The sequence below is a fragment of the Lolium perenne genome, chromosome 3 (assembly GCF_019359855.2).
Source record: "Lolium perenne isolate Kyuss_39 chromosome 3, Kyuss_2.0, whole genome shotgun sequence".
In the NCBI taxonomy this organism is placed as follows: domain Eukaryota; kingdom Viridiplantae; phylum Streptophyta; class Magnoliopsida; order Poales; family Poaceae; genus Lolium; species Lolium perenne.
The window spans coordinates 48,653,071-48,672,065 of NC_067246.2; the positions used below are offsets into that span (position 1 = coordinate 48,653,071).

The following is an 18,995-nucleotide window of genomic DNA, read 5'->3' on the forward strand; positions in this document are numbered from 1 at the left end:
ATCGGCACGGCAAGCATCTCCACAGGGAGAAGCAGGCCAGTGGCCGAGCTAGACGAAGGGGAGGAGAAGAGAAGAAAGTAGAACAGGTAACAGAGGAGGAAGGAGGAGGAGTAACTTACAGGCGAAGCAGATGAGCACGACCATGGCGGCACGGCGGCACACGCCGGGCGAACGGCGGCGCCAGGCCAAGCCAAGCCTGGTTACCACATCGCCGCAACGCCGGCATCACCACGGCGGCGCCACGGCGCCAGGGACGCCGATGAACGGCGGATCTTCACGGATCTGTGCGGCCGAGGCGCAGACGCGTTGGGGGCGAGTCGAGGAGGACACGAGCGTCAGATCGACGCAGACCACCATGTCCGCCGTCGAGAGGCGGTCCAGATCCGCACGATTTCATCGCCGGTGATGGCCGGAGACGGCCGGAACAAAGCGGCGACGGCGGAGGCGATTTCGGCTTCGCGGGAGTCGAGAGGGGGATTAGGGTTAGGACACCGCGAGGAGATGACGCGACTGGGTCGGTTGGACCGAGCCCAGTGGGCTGGTCCAACCTAACCAGCTCGGCCGCCTGACAGGTGGGCCCGAGGGGTATTTTGGACATTTCCAAAATACCCATTTAAGTGAGTATTTCTAAGAATTTTATAAAATAGAATATAGCTCTAAAAAAATAATTAAAAATATGAAAATTGATCAGTATAAAATTCTCTATCTAAATAAAATATCAAAGAGAAATTTTGAAGACAATTAAGAATAAGTCTTAATTTGATGATTTAAATAATGATTTAAATCACACATATTATTTTCAATAATGAAAATAAGTCCATTAATGCAATTGGACTTTAAAAACACCTTGATAATATTTCAAGGTTGTATTTACCCTAAATAGAGTATCTCCAAATTATTCTTAGTATTAACCTCTCACATGAAATAATAACAACATCGGAAGGGGGGAACAAACCCTAAAACTGGAATCATGCATAATTGCTTCTTTAACCATTGCCCTTATCGGACAATGATGCTATTTTTCAGAGACAGAGGACAAGGGTCAGTCCACACCCTCCAACTGCAAAACTTTGCAGTGTTCAGGCAAGTTCATCACTTGCTCATGTCATTTGAGTATCTTTATCAAATTACTTGCAAAGTACTATGATTATCACTATTGCATACAAACCAAAACCACTATTTTCATAACTATGAATATGACTATGTGGTGGGCAATGGAACCATGGATTGTGTTGATATGGTGGAGGTTCTATTGCAAGGGTTTATATCCATATAGGATTAAACAACAAATGTCGTCCAGTGATTCTTGTGGCGTAATAATCGTGTTAACCATAAGATCTGGAGTGGGACGGAATAGTCAATCGTATTTCCACCTCTTGTACATCAACGGATGCGCTTGCCGTAGACACTTGTATCCTGAGGGACAAGCGGTAGGCTGGGGAAGCCTAAAGTCCCCACGGTAATGCGGTCTATGATGGATTGTAAGATGTCCGGAACGGTCTATCCATGATTGATAGGGGAGGGCATACAAAATTGTTCGGAATGGTCTACCTTAATCGGTATAGGGGAGAACAAATGCCTGGAACGGTCTCACCATGGATATCGGGGAAGACAGTCTTACAAAAGGGTGGGTGTGCGAGGTAGCGGAGGAATATGATTGGCTATGGCCTTATACCGGGCCTCACACCATAGGAAGTGTGGACGGGAGAGCTGCCCGGTTGGCACCAAGGTTAAGATCTCTTATGGGTAAAGCAACACACCTCTGCAGAGTGTAAAGAACCGTGACCTGTCACTCCCTGTTCCGGGATATGGAACTGCGAACGCGGCCGGAAAGGAGCTCCATGAATTTCTAGTAAACCGGTGAAGGCTGACGGACATAGCTCTTTGAAATAAAAGCAATCTCTTGAAGAAATGTTTATCAAAACCTGCATTGGTATTAGACTTTCTGGTCTAATATCGTAGTTAGTGCATTAAACACCTCTTATCTATAATGAACTTGTTGAGTACGCTCGTACTCATCCCACTCTTAAATCCCGTGCTTAGATTGTCTGAATCGTCTGGAGGAGGACTACGACAACCCTGAAGGAGCCGAGATCATCGGCTATGAAGAACTAGACCTCTCTGGAGGTATTGAAGGCGTAGACTACCTCATAGTCTACGGAACCGGGAGGCTTCCGGAGGAGATCAAGCCTAAACGTATCGAGTAGTAGTAGTAGCCGAGCAGCGTGAACTCTTAATACTTAGCTGCTCGAGAGAATAAATGTATAACTTAGTGAAACTTCTATATTGTAAGTTAAGTTGGGTTCGCGTCGAACCCAGGAGTATTCCTCTTAGGACCCAAGAGGAGCTCCGAGACGATATGTGTAATATGTTTGTAATAATATATGAATGAGTTATGGACCTGCTATGTTCTGTTGTACTACTCTGAGGGATGTAATATTTGCGGAATGGTACTTCGTGAATGTTATATCAACGACTGGCATACTACAACATGCAGTGGTATGCAGGGTCACCACACACGAGAAGCATTCCCTCTTAGTACAAGGCTTTGGCTAGCAAGGTTGTTTGAACCAAACACAAGTATGAACCAGTACAGCAAAACTTACATAAGAACATATTGCAAGCATTATAAGACTCTACACTATCTTCCTTGTTGTTCAAACACTTTTACCAGAAAATATCTAGACCTTAGAGAGACCAATTATGCAAACCAAATTTCAACAAGCTCTACGGTAGTTCTCTGTTAATAAGTTTAAACTACATGATGCAAGAGCTTAAACATGATCTACTTGAGAGCTCAAAACAATTGCCAAGCATCAAATTATTCAAGACAATATACCAACTACCACATGAAGCATTTTCTGTTTCCAACCAAACAGCAATAAGTGCAGCAGCTTTCAACTTTTGCCATGAACATTAAAAGTAAAACGAAGAACACCAGTGTTCATATGAAAAAGCGGAGCGTGTCTCTCTCCCACACAAGCATGATAGGATCCGATTTATTCAGAGAACTAAGATAACAAAACGAAAATAAAAGCACACAGACGCTCCAAGTAAAGCACATAAGATGTGACGGAATTAAAATATAGTTTCACTAAAGGTGACCTGATAAGTTGTTGATGAAGAAGGGGATGCCTCGGGCATCCCCAAGCTTAGACGCTAGAGTCTTCTCGAAATATGCAGGGATGAACCACGGGGGCATCCCCAAGCTTAGACTTTTCACTCTTCTTGATCATATTATATCATCCTCCTCTCTTGATCTTTGAAAACTTCCTTCACACCAAACTCAAAACAATCTCATTAGAGGGTTAGTGCATAATTAAAAATTCACATGTTCAGCGAGGACACAATCATTCCCAACACTTCTGGACATTACCCAAGGTTACTAAAATTTAATGGAGCAAAAAAATCCACTCAAACACAGTAAAGGAGGCAATGTGAAATAAAAGGCAGAATCAGTCGAAACAGAACAGTCTGAAAAGACGAATTTTTTCGAGGCATTTAACATGCTCAGATGAAGAAGCTCAAATTTAATGAAAGTTGCGTACATATCTGAGGATTACTCATGAATTTTTACAGAATTTGTAGATTCTCCTACAGAGAGAACATCTCAAATTCGTGACAGCTAAAAATCCGTTTCTGCGCATAAATCCAAATCTAGTATGAACTCTCTATCAAAGACTTTACTTGGCACAACAATGCAATAAAATAAAGATAAGAAGAGGTTGCTACAGTAGTAACAACTTCCAAGACACAACAAAATAGTAGAAAAATAAAAACATGGGTTATCTCCTAAGAAGTGCTTTTTTTTATAGCCATTAAGATGGGCTCGACAATTTTAATGATGCTCTCGCAAGAAATAAGAGTTGAAGCAAAAGAGAGCATCAAAAGCAAATAAGAAACACTTTTAAGTCTAACCCACTTCCTATGAAAAGGAATCTTGTACACAAATAAATTCATGAAGAACAAAGTGACAAGCATAGGAAGATAAAACACGAGTAACTTCAAAATTTTCAGCATGTAGAGGGGTGTTTTAGTACCATGAAAATTTCTACAACCATATTTTCCTCTCTCATAATAATTTCCAATAGAATCATGAACAAACTCAACAATATAACTATCATATAAAGCATTCTTATTCACATGCATAAAAGTATCATTACTCTCCACATAAGCATAATCAATTTTATTAGTAATAGTGGGAGTAAATCTATCACAACCATCATTGTAATCATCATAAATTGCAGGCATGGTATAATCATAATAAATTTTATCCTCCATAGTAGGTGGAACCAAAATACCACTATCATTATAATCATCATAAATGGGAGGCAAAGTATCATCAAAGAAAATTTTCTCCTCCTTGCTTGGGGGACTAAAAATATCATGCTCATCAAAACCAGCTTTCCCAAGCTTAGAATTTTCCATAGCATTAGCAACAATGGTGTTCAAAGCATTCATACTAATAACATTGCCATTAGCATGCATATAAAGTTCCATAGGTTTTTTAATTTTCTCTTCAAACACCTCATGTCCTAACTCAAGATAAATTTCATAAAGATCTCTAATTTTTTTGTTGTTTTCCATTAAGCCTAACTAGTGAAATAAAAACAAGAAACAAAAAGATAAAATTGCAGAATCTAAAGGAGATACCTTCGAGCACTCACATACCGGCAACAGTGCTAGGAAATAGCTTAGTAGTCGGAGGATGTGAATACCTTTTACCTTGCCTCCCCGGCAACGGCACCAGAAAATAGCTTGATGTCTACGCACGCTTCTATTCCTGTAGACAGTGTTGGGCCTCCAAGAGCAGAGGTTTGTAGAACAGCAGCAAGTTTTCCTTAAGTGAATCACCCAAGGTTTATGGAACTCAGGGAGGTAGAGGTCAAAGATATCCCTCTCAAGCAACTCTGCAATTAAGATACAAGAAGTATCTTGTGTCCCCAACACACCTAATACACTTGTCAGATGTATAGGTGCACTAGTTCGGCGAAGAGATAGTGAAATACAAGTAATATGGATGATTATAAGTAGTAATTGCAATCTGAAATAAAAATGGCAGCAAGCGAACATGTAACAGAATTTGTTGGAAACGGTGTTTCAATGCTTAGAAACAAGGCCTAGGGATCATACTTTCACTAGTGGACACTCTCAACAATGATCACACAATTGAATAAAGCTACTCTTAAACACTCTCTTGTTGGATAACAAACACCATTCATTGTGTAGGGCTACAAAAGCACACCTCAAGCCGGAGTAAACAAGCTCCACAACGTCATAAAGGAATCACACACGGTGCGCACACTGTCACCATCACACCGTGGAGAGTGAATCCGGAGTTCATATTAAAGTAACCTCTAGAGTGCATAATAGACAAGAGCAACATCTACATATTCAACTAGATTACAAAACTTCACTTGTGCTACTCTGAATTACTCTCTTATTGGAATCACTAATCATCACGTAGTGGCTACAAAAGCTCCACTCAAAGTTCATCAAGTACTTGACAAACACCACTCATAGGGATATCCTCATCAAATCATAATCCAAGATAATATCGTTGCAATTTAGACCGAGTACTAACATATCATACACACTGTCAACAATAGCTATGAAAGGGTGAATAGATCACATCAATACTAACATAGTAATAGTTAACTTCATAATCCACACGAGATTACAATCATAACCTACGCCAAGTACTACATGATGCACACACTGTCCTCTTTACATCATGGAGGAGGAATAGACTACTTTAATAACATCACTAGAGTAGCACATAGATTAATAGTGATACAAAGCTCATGATCACATAAAGATCACACCATGGGAGAGAGATGAACCACATAGCTACCGGTAGAGCCCTCAGCCTCGGGGGAGAACTACTCCCTCCTCATCATGGGAGTCAGCAGCGGCGATGAAGATGGCAGTGGTGTCGATGGAGATGGATTCCGGGGGCAATTCCCCGTTTCCGGAACAAAGACTTCTGTCCCCCGAACTTGGCTTCGCGATGGCGGCGGCTACGTAACTTTTCGTGGAGGAAGGCCGATATATTTAGGGTTTTTTACTTCTGGGAGAATATATAGGTGGAAGGGCGGCCTCGGAGGGGCACCAGGGTGCCCTCCCCACCTGGTGGCGCGGCCAGGGGTGGGCCCGCGCCCCCTATGGTGTGGGGGCCCCTTGGCCCCCTCTGGCCCTTCTCTGGCTCTCTGGGTCCGTCTCGGCAAAATATTGACTTCTATCTTCGTGGGGTCCAATTCCGAGAATATTTCTTGTGTAGAATTTCTGAAACCAAAAACAGCAGAAAACAGGAACTGGCGCTTCGGCATCATGTTAATAGGTTATTCCCGGAAAATGCATAAAAATGATATAAAGTGTATATAAAACTTGTAAGTATTATCATAAAACTAGCATGGAATATAAGAAATTATAGATACGTTGGAGACGTATTAGCCATCCTCTCCTCCGTCTAGTCCACCTAGTACTCCTCGTTCTCCGGCTTCGGATCCTTCTGATGCTGTCCCTTCTTCCTCTTCTTCTGATGAGTTGTCCTCCGCTGATGACCTCCCCCCTTCACGGCCTGTTCGTCAGCGTCGTGCTCCAGCTCATTACTCTCCTAGTCAGTATGGTCTCTCTGTCGTTTCTGAACCGACTTCTTATCGGGATGCCGAGCGTCATCCTGAATGGCAGCTTGCCATGGCTGAGGAGATCGCTGCGCTTGAGCGCACTGGCACTTGGGATCTTGTTTCTCCCCCTTCTGGTGTTCGTCCTATCACGTGTAAGTGGGTCTATAAAATTAAGACTCGCTCTGATGGATCTCTTGAGCGCTATAAAGCGCGTCTTGTGGCTCGTGGCTTTCAGCAGGAGCACGGCCGTGACTATGATGAGACTTTTGCCCCTGTGGCTCATATGACTACTATGTGTACCCTTCTTGTTGTTGCTTCTGTTCGCCGCTGGTCTGTCTCCCAGCTTGATGTTCAGAATGCTTTTCTTAATGGCGAGTTGAGTGAGGAGGTTTACATGCAGCCTCCTCCTGGGTATTCTGTTCCCGATGGGATGGTTTGTCGTCTTCGACGTTCTCTCTATGGTCTCAAACAGGTCCCTCGTGCCTGGTTTGAGCGCTTCGCCTCTGTGGTGACTGTTGCTGGTTTCTCTCCTAGTCTTCATGATCCAGCACTTTTCGTTCACACTTCTCCTCGTTGACGTACTCTTCTTCTTCTCTATGTTGATGATATGATCATTACTGGTGATGATCCTGAGTATATTGCCTTTGTCAAGACTCGTCTTCGTGATCAGTTTCTTATGACTGATCTTGGTCCTCTTCGCTATTTTCTTGGCATTGAGGTTTCCTCCACTTCTGATGGCTTTTCTATCTCTCAGGAAAAGTACATTCAGGATCTTCTTGCTCGTGCTGCTCTTGGGGATGAGCGCACAGTCGATACTCCTATGGAGCTTAATGTTAAGCTTTGTCCTACTGATGGTGATCCTCTTCCTGAACCCACCCGTTATCGCCATCTTGTTGGGAGTCTTGTTTATCTTGTTGTCACTCGTCCTGATATTTCTTATCCTGTTCATATTCTGAGTCAGTTTGTCTCAGCTCCTACCACTGTTCACTATAGTCATCTCCTCCGTGTTCTTCGTTATCTTCGTGGCACGATCACTTGTCGCCTTTTCTTTCCCTGTTCCAGCTCTCTCCAGCTCCAGTGCTATTCAGATGCTACGTGGGCGAGTGATCCTACGGATCGTCGTTCGCTTTCTGCTTACTGTGTGTTTCTTGGTGGTTCGCTTGTTGCTTGGAAGACGAAGAAACAGGTCGCAGTTTCCCGTTCGAGTGTTGAGGCTGAGTTGCGGGCTATGGCTTTGTTGATTGCTGAGGTGACTTGGTTACGGTGGTTGCTTGCAGATTTTGGGGTCTCTGTTACGACACCCACTCCACTTTTGTTTGACAGTACATGTGCTATCAGTATTGCACGTGATCCGGTCAAGCATGAGCTGACCAAGCATATTGGTGTTGATGCTTTTTACACATGTGCACAGGTTCAGGATGATGTTGTTGCGGTTCATTATGTGCCTTCAGATTTGCAGTTGGCGGATTTCTTTACGAAGGCACAGACTCGAGCGCAGCATGATTTCTTACTCTCCAAACTCAGTGTTGTGGATCCACCATGAGTTTGAGGGGGGGGGGGGGGTGTGTTAGATGTATATATCTGTCTATTGTAGTTTCTCCATATGTTAGGGGGCTTTCTGCATATGTGCATCTGTACATGTACTATATATTATGGCCTTTGGCCCCCTGGTAATACATCAAGCATATTGCCCTAACAGAAATTATCATAATTTCCTACTCCCCATTTCAAAATAAGTATCGCAATTTAATCTAGATTGATGACAATTACTTTTAAAACGAATGTTCATTCAAAATTGGCACAACCGTGAAAAAAATGGATACACAAGGATACATCATGATCCACAATATGTAGCTTTATGTGAATGGCATTATCCATAAAATGGGTGTGAACTGGGGGGGGGGGGGGGGGGGGGTTATCGTGTATTTTCCCGGAAAAAATGTGTACAGATCGGACAACGTCATCGACTATTATGTCCAAACTATTTTTTATCGAATTGCTTCATTCATTGTCCCTGCTGATGTTTTTAAACGTCTGTCATCACCTCACACCTTGCTCAATAAATACACGCTGATTTAAATATTTTAGAGTACGTAATATAGAGGATTTTTATATTAATAGAGTAATTCGTATCACGAATGAATAAATAAATATAAACGGTAAAAAAATTGGAATTCACTAGTAGTGGAAAAAAACTGACAGAAACCGAAAAGAGGCCAGCACCGCAGCACGAAACCCTTTCTTCCCCTACATCCGAAAACTCTGAACTGAAGCCCCTACCTGAAGACAAGACAAACCGAAGAGCAGAGCACGGAGAGCGCCGCGACCGCGAGAGTCCAACCCCCACCTACTCGCCCTCCCCCGAGCGGAATCATCTTGATCCGGCGATGTCGTCGTGGCTGCGGAGCGCGGTGAGCAAGGCCGTCGAGGCGGGCGGCCGCAGCGGCGTCACCCGCGCCGTGCTGGGCTACGCCGACGCCGTCGCCCACCACGCCGGCCAGGCCGTCGCCGAGGGCACCAAGATCCTCAACGACCGCATGGTGAGCGCCCCCTCTGCTGAGCTTTGCTGCCCCTACCCCCCACCCGCTCAGGAAGCCCCCTTCGATTTCGTCGAAATTGTCGCTGCCTCTTGGGGATGTACGATGCGAACTGAGAAATTAGTCAGTCAAAGGCGCTATTTTTGTGTAGAATAGCTACCTTTAAACATAATTCGAGTTGTCACGCTACTAGTTTAATCTCTCCAACTGAGGAGATCTCCTAGTAATGAGACGATTTCATGTCCTACATTTTACGCAAGTGTTGCCACAAAGGGGGAGAAAGGTTAACGAGTTTGGGGATTTGGGCTTTTAGGCCTTTTGATGACTTTTGAGTCCTATAGGGGCCTTTTGAGTGACACTAGCTGAAATTGTCGTAAGTTACTCAAGTGTTCAATGTGATTTGCAGAGCATGCAGAACTACAAAAGTGTCAAGCAGACAGTAAAGCGCTTGGAAGAGGCGGCAGTCTCAGCACGCGGAGACGAGAGGGTTCAGGTGCTAAGGCGCTGGCTCAGGGCGCTTCAAGAGATCGAGGCTGCGCTCGGAGGTTCGGAAGGGAGCGTCACACAGAATGCCTCTTCAAACGAACCGAACATACGGAAAACACCATTAGCGAGAGTATGTATCTACGCATCACAGTGCATTTATATGTCCATTTATAGCCATGCTCTATATGATTCCTTAGTTTCATGTGCTCTGATGTTGCGCAGGTTTTGTTTTATGATGCTGATGTTGGAGGAGCTCCTATGAATTTCCGAGATGTATTCCTCTATAGCCAAGCACTTGAGGGTATTACATTGTCCATGGTGAGTTGGTTCAGCCATGCTATCCTCGCTGTCAAGATAACGCCTTTTCATCTGACTAAGTAATTCATTTTTTTTTTCATTCTCAGGTCCTTGAAGCTCCTAATGAAGAAGAGGTCTCTCTGCTTTTGGAAATTTTTGGGTGAGCTTATTGTGTACATGATCTACTTTTATATTTGGTGGCTAGTGTTGCTAGTTTCATCATATGTTGATGTAATGGACTTAACTATCTTTAAAACCCTATTTCATTTAGGCTTAATAGGAATATGTACCCACTTGCTTAAATACTGCAGTACAGGGAAAAGAGCATTGACATCGTATAGATTATGCTAGTAGATTGCACTTCTGCTGCTGTTTGCTGCTCCTCATATTTCTAGTGTTTTTTTTTGAATCTCAACAGCCTTTCCATTTAACTATTTGTCATTTCCTATAGTATATGTCTTACAGGAGGGAAAGAAATCAATAATGCAATTATTAGCAGTATACAAGACTTGGCAAAATCATTCTCAGTTTACCACGATGAAGTTCTGGTACGTTTGTTGGCTGTCTTATACTCGCATGCCATTTAAATTACTAATTTGGTAACAAGCTGAAGTTACAACGTAATACTTTGAACAGATGCTTTGTGAATGTAATGTACCTGACAACCAACTTGCAGTCTACAACTATCATTCACATATATATACTTGATTTCTTCTTTCCCTCTGTATTGATTTTTTTTGGTCCATTTTATCTCAAGTTTCTTGCTTACTGTTGAAATGGTAGAATTATTTACCACAGTTTACTTCCTTTTCTTAGCAAGCATCCTTTATCTCTTATTTACATTATCCTTTTTTTGGTTGATCTGTGTTTTACACCACACATGCTTTGTTTTTACATTTTTTCATAATCGCATAACAGCCCTACCAAAAAGAGAAAATGATGTGTTATCACTTTGTTATTTGAGAAGAATTTTTAGGTTTATTACCAAATAACTACTAGAATAGACCAGTAACCATAGATGGCAAGGCCAGTCATTTGATATGTCCGACTGTGAGGCTGTGACCATACAGTCATACCGTGTTAGTTTTCTAATCTCCTGATTTATTGCGACAATGTGATGATGCATTTTCTGTTCCAGTGTCGCTGGACTAGGAGAGAGGACATAACAATGCTCACTACTACCCATTTTTGATATCTTTCAGTTAGGAGAAATTTTGATGTGATGCACAAGTTAGTGAAGTTTTGAGTAGTTGACTTATTGTAACATATTATGTCCCTTGACTTGTTTAGGTGAAACGTGAAGAGCTGCTTCAGTTTACCCAAAGTGCTATTTCAGGACTAAAGAGGAGTGCTGACATTGTGAGGTGAGCATTTATATACTAACCAGCTGTTAAATTCTGATTATCTTACTGATTGTTTAGATATCTAAATAGTAAATGGTTTCGTGCTCCTAGTCCCTTAGTTCTACTCAGTTTTGCCCACGTCAAAAACTCAGCTCAATGTTTCATCGAGTTAGGATTAAATTTCAATGTATTATTGGATAGTGCTTGTCATTATATGTCGAACAACATTGAGTAGAACTTATTTGGAGCTTGGATGCTCAAGTTATTGCAGATTATGTGTCAGTTTTTTTTTTTTTTGCCTATTTCACGTCTAGGAGGGGAAAACTGAGCAAAACTAAAAACCAGGGGCATGAACATAATGTTCCCATCTAAATATTATATGCTATACTGGATGTACACCATGTATTTTGCTAGTAATTGTTTCATAAATGTGAACTAAACTGCCAATGATTTGAACCGTAAATCTGGACCCTTCCTTTTCTGTGCCTATGGTGCTTTTGCCTCAATTTTTGCAGGCAATTGGTAGTACTTCTTTTATTGTTACTCTAATATGTTAATTTCACTTCAGGATAGATGCTGAAGCCATAGAGTTGTGGAAGAAACTAGATGAGAAGGAGGCCCCGCGAGTTCAATCAACTCAAGGTCCAGAAAAAGTGTCAGAAAATACTGCTGCTGCGATCGTTGAGGTGTCGCCTCTGTGAACATATTATAGTTTAGTAATTAAACATACACAGGAGTTTTCTTGATTTAGCTTAGTTGTCACTCGTCATACTACCGTGTGATTTGCACAGTGCACATGTGTTTAGCCTGACAACTTGAACTATTTTATTAGAATTTGTTATTTTATCCCACCTGATTGAGCAATTGCTGGTCAGGAAGTGCACCTGTCAGATAGATTCTCCCTGAAAACAAATGCAATGACTAATTGATTATACAGAAAGGAAGTGCCAACCATGGTTTCGCTGATCATGTTAAATATGCTCACTGCATCAATAGGCAATAGTTCTCATCTAAACAAAGTAGTTTGGTATCACATGTTCGGTTTGTTTTGACGTGTTACATGTCCTACTAATATTTTTTTGTTTCAGTGTGCTAACTGCATTCTCTCCCCTTTGGCTAGTCTTTCAAAGAAGCACTCACTGAAGTCCGGTTCTGCTCTAGAATGGAAGATCTTCTCCTGAAGAAAAGATCAATTAATGCTGGGGATTCCCCAGAGGTCCATTTCCAAAAGGCATGTATTTATGTGATCTATATCTATATGTATATCTTTGTTAAGCTAGACATCTTCGTATTTTGAAATTAACCATCCAGTTTTGGACAATGACCAAGCCAATACAGTTCACATGAACGAAAACACACTCATGCATTTTTTGATGTAAGTACAGATCTCCAATAGGGATATCTTTTAATGGTACACGCTGCAAAGTGCATACTTTTACATTTTTGTTCTTGGAAATTCATTTATGAACTTAGAGGTTAGAGCATCTCCACTCGTCCCCCCAATAAAGGCTCCGGCGGTGCCCATTTTTGGCCCATATGGGGGGTCGGGGGCGGGGCTCCGGTGCTAAACACAAAATGGGGGCCGTGACCCCCATACAGATGATGTACATTTTAAATAAAATTATTATTATTCCATTATAAATAAAAGACTAGTCATATTCATATCTAGGCCTATAGTACATGTATTTGAAGTCGCCGTCGTTGTCGTCCGAGTGGTGGTTGCATCCGCAGAGGCTGTGGCGGTGCACGCGGTGGGGACAGATGGCCGCAGCGGCTGCAACCTAGGCCGTCGTCGCCACAGCGTGCACGGTAGGCCTGCTCCTCCTTCTCCCACCAGGACCGGCCAGCCTCCACCGGCGACGGCAGTGGCGGCTTCAGGGAGGCGTGGATGGCCACGCGGTGGCCCGGGAAATCCTTCAGTCGCCGGGGCGCCTAAAGTTGTTGCCGACCATGGCGTACTCCGGCGGCACCTTCCACTCCGGTCCCTCCTCTGGCCCCTCCGATTGCGGGGGGGGGGTGGGGGGGGGGGGGTGGGATAGGGTGTCCGGATGACGAAGCCGCCGCGCTTATTGCCGCCCTTCTTCGGTGGCTGGAAGCGAGGGTGTCGTAGGCGGGGGTAGTCGCCCGCCAAGATGTGGTTCATCACACCCTCAGGGTCCGGCTGCCCCACCATAGCCGCCGGCCGACCTCGTTGTTGTCCACGGGAGGCGGCCCATCCCCCTCGTACCTGGCGATCTCCATCTCCCGACGGTTGGCGAAGGGGGTGTCCCAAGTTGCGGCGTTGTCAGGATCCCAGCGGGGATCCATGCGCTGCTCGGGGGTGAGCTCGACGTAGTAGTGGTGGGTGATAGCCGCACGCCGAGCTGCACCTTGGGGGCCGGGGGAGACCGGTACCCCTCCGGTGCTCAGGCGCTAGCCCGGGGGGCATATGAACCCCGACGGGCAGGGGTAGATGGAGGCGCTCAACGCCTCCACCTCCGCGTGGGTGAGGGCAAGATCACCGGACGCCATGGGTGAGATGTGTGAGAGAGAAATCTGTAGAACTAGGATATGAGATGTGGCCCTTCCACCACTTCCCGCCTTCATATAGCGGCGACAATGGCGGGAAATGGTGGAAAGGGCGGGAAGATGTAGGCGGGAATTGGCGGAACTGACTGGAAGATGTAGGCACATCTCGCTGCCAAGGCTGGCCCGCGGCGATTTTCCAGCCGCCGGCGCCCCCGTTAGCCTCCCTTTCTACTGGGTTTGGCCTGGGGGCGCCGGATGGAAAGTTGGGCCGCGCCAGCGCGAAAAACAAATTTGGGGCCGCGGCTGGGCGTGATTTTTGGCACCGGCACCCCCCAAAAGCATATAGGGGGCCTTTGGGGAGGGCGAGTGGAGATGCTCTTAATTACTAAAAGAATCGATCTGATAAGTCATGGGACTATACTATAATGTGTCCCTTCTTAGATGACCGTATTTGTTGGAAACTTGGACTTGATGACCGTAAAAGTTGATTCTTCTGCTAAAGTTTCACGCAAATTTGTGTGGCTCCAAAGGATGAATTACCAATGTGCATTGGTGACACCGTGAGGGTGTTAGCTTTCGTGTTAGCTTTTATTCAATTTAGACTTTTGATAGTGACTTGGTGGACACTTAGCAGCAACGTTGCTTATATGTCAACACTTGGTGAAGCATGGATTGCAATAACAATACCATTTGGTAAACTTTGCAGGTTGACAAACTGAAGGTCTTAGCATCTTCCCTTGCTAATTCTTCCTCCAAGGCAGAGAAGCGTATTGCGGATCACAGGTGGAGCCTCCATACAACTTTTGTATATGATTCTTTTGACGCCATTTAATGTACTTTTATTGATGGTCCCTTAAAGTTTATGGTTTGTATGGGTGAATTTATAACTCGTGTAGACCATGAAGTATCTGTCGTATTGCTCCCTACTATGGCCGTGTGTTTTTCTGGATTTTAATGACACATTTTTGTTTTTAACTGTTCTCTTCATTGTACAAAGAACTTCGAGGTGAAATTTCAAATTTTATTTTGCATGCTGTCAGACGCCAGAAAGAGGAGGCTCTTAACTTTCGTGCCAAAAAGGAGAATGAAGTGAGTGCAGTTGAAAAAGTAAGAATCCTAGCTCATATGGTGGTAGTCGTTATGTTTGCACTTCTGTAGGAACTCATTTTTTTTCGAGAAAACACAGACTGTGTGTTTCTTTTCATTGAAAAGGAGAGGGGTACATGCCTCCTAGGAGGTGAATCACAACATTTATTACAAGACTCAGTGGACGTCCCAGGTGGATGGGATGATTACCCTGAGGAACTCATATTTTAGAACATAGTACTTTCATTGCGCTGGATACTTCTCTTATTTAATGGCAACTGCATTTAACACCTAATGTAAGGAAGCTTATGCATGTGCCGAGTGAAGCTTGAGCCAGCCAACGGTGGGGCTTGAGCGTAGAGTTAGGCTCAAGCTCAGCTCGAGCAAAATGAAATGAGGTTGAGCTCATCTCTTAAAAGCTCAAGAGGGAGGTCATGCATATTAGAAATGAAGAAAATGACTTCCACTCTGAGCTCAGCTTGTTCCAGTCCTGTAATTTCTGTTAATCCACTCTGAATCAATGGGACAGGAAAACAAATGGTTTTTTCAAGAAATCATCAGGTCTTGGACAAATGCCTTAAAAGAAACTCATTCAGAAGTCCGTAAATTCCTATGAACTGTGTTGTGTGCAATTTGGTGTTGTGGCCCGTGTTGCTACAGTTGGATGCTGGGTCAGATCCAACTCTGCTGTGCCTCACCAGACGCATCAACGGGAGAAGACAATGAGAAGGATGGGGAGGGAAATAAAGATTGACTCATGGAGTCCAGTTGCTGCTAGGGCTGAAGTTTGCTCGCTTTGTTGTGACTGGTGATTGGGTTTGGGCTGTTGATTGCTGAGTCAGGCGATGGGTCAGGGGAACTGTAATTTGCACATAGATTGGACTATTTGAGTGAGGTGGCATCAAGCCGCCAATGACCATTGAAGTAACGGAGAATTGAATTTGAGTATGCACGCAAGCTTTAGGGAATAGCTTGCTCATTTTGAGCTTGAGCCAAGCTTGAACTGAGCCTAGTTCTAGCTGCTCAAATAGTTTGTCGAGCCCACACTTTTTTACAAGGCTATTAGGATGTCCACCTATATTTGTGGAGCATAAGCACTTCTCGTGCCAGCAGATACATGCCACACGTATATCATAAAAATGAATGCATGGATACATTTTGCTTGTCACGTATTCTACTGATGCTCCAGTTGAGAAACAAATATTTACTGTGTCACTGCTATAGGACTTGACTGCTGAGATTTCTGAATTGGAGAAACAAAGGGATGAACTCGAGGCTCAGTTGAAGAAGGTACCTTACCTTTTCCATAGTAAGATCTTCTTTATTCTTATTTTCATGTTTTCTTCATATAGGCCTAGGTTTAACATGGACAGAGATATGTCATCCAGCAGAATGACGAGTTCTTCATTAGTTGCCTTAGCCCATAGTAGCAAAAGCCTGATACAGGATTAAGTTACAGTTGCAACATTCTAATAGAGGTGTTGAGTTTTTCTTTTAAGGAATGTGGTAGAGGAAGCCCCCACAAGGATTTTCTTTATAAATAATAATAACCCTAATCTAGGTCCATGAGGATTTGAACCTCGGTGCCTGAATTGTACATCTGCTTCCCTAACCAAGAGAGCTAGGCTCACTTCTTAAAAGTGAGTTACCAGTGATATTTATCATTTTGCTAATTTTGAAATCCCCATGAACTTTTCCTTAGTCTTATGGAAGATTACCCAAACATGAATACTTTCCTACACAATGGAAGATTCCTTTTCTCCATTGAACTCTTTCTGGCACGTATCAATCTCATTGTTTACATCTGTATAGAGTAGATTGGGGGAGGCACATTCCCGCCAAATGGCAGGTGCCCCCCCTGATGGAGTCCTGTTATTAATTCGCCACTGGAAGACTTTATTTTTATTGAGGCCATTTCTATGTTTCTCCAACAGGTCAACATTTCATTAAATGCTGCTGTTGGACGGCTCAAGCTAACGAGAGAAGAGAGGGATCAATTTGATGAAGCAAACAATCAGATGATCTTTAGTCTAAAAGCAAAGGTGCTGTCACCTTTTCTGATTGACCCAGTTTTTGTTTTCTTCCTGTAATATTCAAGAAAACATTTTTTGCTGTTTTGTTAAAGTGTTGATGAGCCTGTTGTTTTCTTCTCTCGCGTTCAATCAGGAAAATGAACTTTCAAAAACTATTGCCTCGTGTAATGTGGAGGCTGGTGTAGTCAAGACTTGGATCAATTTCCTTGAGGATACTTGGCAGCTTCAGTCGTCATATGATGAACAGAATGAAAAGAAAGCAAAGTATGTAGTCCTCTTTTCCCCTTGTAAAGCTATAATTAAAACCGGGCCACATTTTTTAATTAACCCAGCTTTATTTTTTTGGTTTATGACCGTAGTGATGAGCTAGAGAGATGCACAAGCAATTTTATGAAGTTGACGAAATATCACCTTTCTACATTCAAGGTACTCTTGGTTGGACATAAATGTTCAGAGCCCTTGTTTGAATCTAGCAAACACACTAAACAATCATAGTATATGTTTGATTCACTGACTTGTGTGCATCGTCTGTATTGGACAGGAAGTTCTGAGCCCATCAATTGAGCGGATCCACACATTTGTAGATAATTTGGCAGTCTTAAATTCAAGGTTGTTCAGTTGTTTTTCCTTAAGCCTTTCCATATACTCATAGATCATCCTTTTCGATATAAATATCTATCCTGATAACTTTGTCATTGTGTGATTTGGACCAATATTGTAGGGATGAATCAACGGAACTTGAAAATGAAGAGGTATCAGAAAAGACAAGCCCACAGAAATCCCTTGAGGAGGAATATTTGGAAACTGAAAAAAAGGTTCCTACTGAGTACCAACTGTTGCTTACCTGGTTTTATACTTGAACTGCTCATTAGTAATTTTTAAGCCCATCAACCTCTTCAAATAAATATCCCTACATATCTATGTGTTTTCCCCCCTAAAAATGTAGTTGTGCAGTAGAAGTTACATCATGAACAAATACGATTTTGAGTGGGTTCAGTTTTAATTAGAAATAAGTATTTTGGGTAGCTATTGATGTTGCAATGTTTTCAGATCGTAATTGCCTTCAGCATCACTGATCACATGAAGAAGCTGTTTTACTCCGAACAAGGGGCCAGTTCTAGGTACTACACTTTGCATACTTTGTGTCTTTCTCGTCCTTATGATTCGTTTCATGGGAAATTGTCGCTGATCCCTGCTGCTGGACATATCTTGTTTTCTTTTCTTTTCTTTTCAGGAGAGATGATCCAGAGATCGGGAGCTTATTTTCTGAGATAGAGAAACTGAGAGAGGCATTCGATTCTATAGAAAGGCCAACGCTAGACATCGAAGTCCGCAGAGCAAAGGTGCCAACGAAGGAGAGACCCGAATCGAGCTCCTCGCCTGTGCAGGCACCCTCTACGCCTGAAGCAGCACCTGCGGTCTCTCCAAAATCTCCAGTGAAATCCGAGCAGATGCCGCATCCTGAGCTTGCAGAGTTGGAGTTAGAATTTGGTAAATCCGGCAGGTACTCCCATGAAGATATAAGCGGGTGGGAGTTCGACGAGCTCGAGGAGGAGCTGAGAGCCGACATATCCAAATCGAGCAGTACAAAATAACCACTTGCATCCTGCAGACACCACCGAGATGTATACTATGTTGCCTGTCACTGCACATTGCCGAACACCTGAATGTACATAATGCTGTTTTATCATGTCCATTCCTCTGTTCTTTCTGTATGTGAGAGATGCAAATATGTAACAGTGCCGTTGACAAGTCATTTGTTATTTGTTTGTTCTTGTCATGAACATTTATGTATAAAGAAACAGAAAATGTACTTGACGTTTCCAAGCAATCCCATGGAAATATTTTTCAGATTTCTGAAGAGTATGGAATTTACATGAGTAACCAACTTGTACCCCAACCAGACAACTAGCAAGGTCAGCATGCCAGTGTTAGGGCAATATACTTGTTGTATTACCAGGGGCCAAAGGCCACAATATATAGTACATGTACAGGTGCACATATGCAGAAAGCCCCCTAACATATGGGGAAACTACAATTGACAGATATATACATCTAACCTCCCCCCCTCAAACTCAT

General features: G+C 43.2%; 1 protein-coding gene across 1 annotated transcript; it reads left to right on the forward strand.

Annotated features, from left to right (window-relative positions):
• Positions 1-8,871: 8,871 nt before the first annotated feature.
• Positions 8,872-18,769, forward strand: LOC127341329 (uncharacterized). The gene is made up of 18 exons (XM_051367140.2): positions 8,872-9,166; positions 9,570-9,779; positions 9,872-9,967; positions 10,054-10,106; positions 10,398-10,494; positions 11,237-11,310; positions 11,858-11,975; positions 12,410-12,520; positions 14,504-14,580; positions 14,838-14,904; positions 16,108-16,173; positions 16,818-16,925; positions 17,050-17,180; positions 17,276-17,342; positions 17,458-17,525; positions 17,638-17,731; positions 17,967-18,037; positions 18,151-18,769. The coding sequence occupies exons 1-18, from the start codon at positions 9,014-9,016 to the stop codon at positions 18,509-18,511; spliced, it is 2,022 nt and encodes a 673-aa protein (XP_051223100.1). The 5' UTR covers positions 8,872-9,013; the 3' UTR covers positions 18,512-18,769.
• The last annotated feature ends 226 nt before the right edge of the window (positions 18,770-18,995 follow it).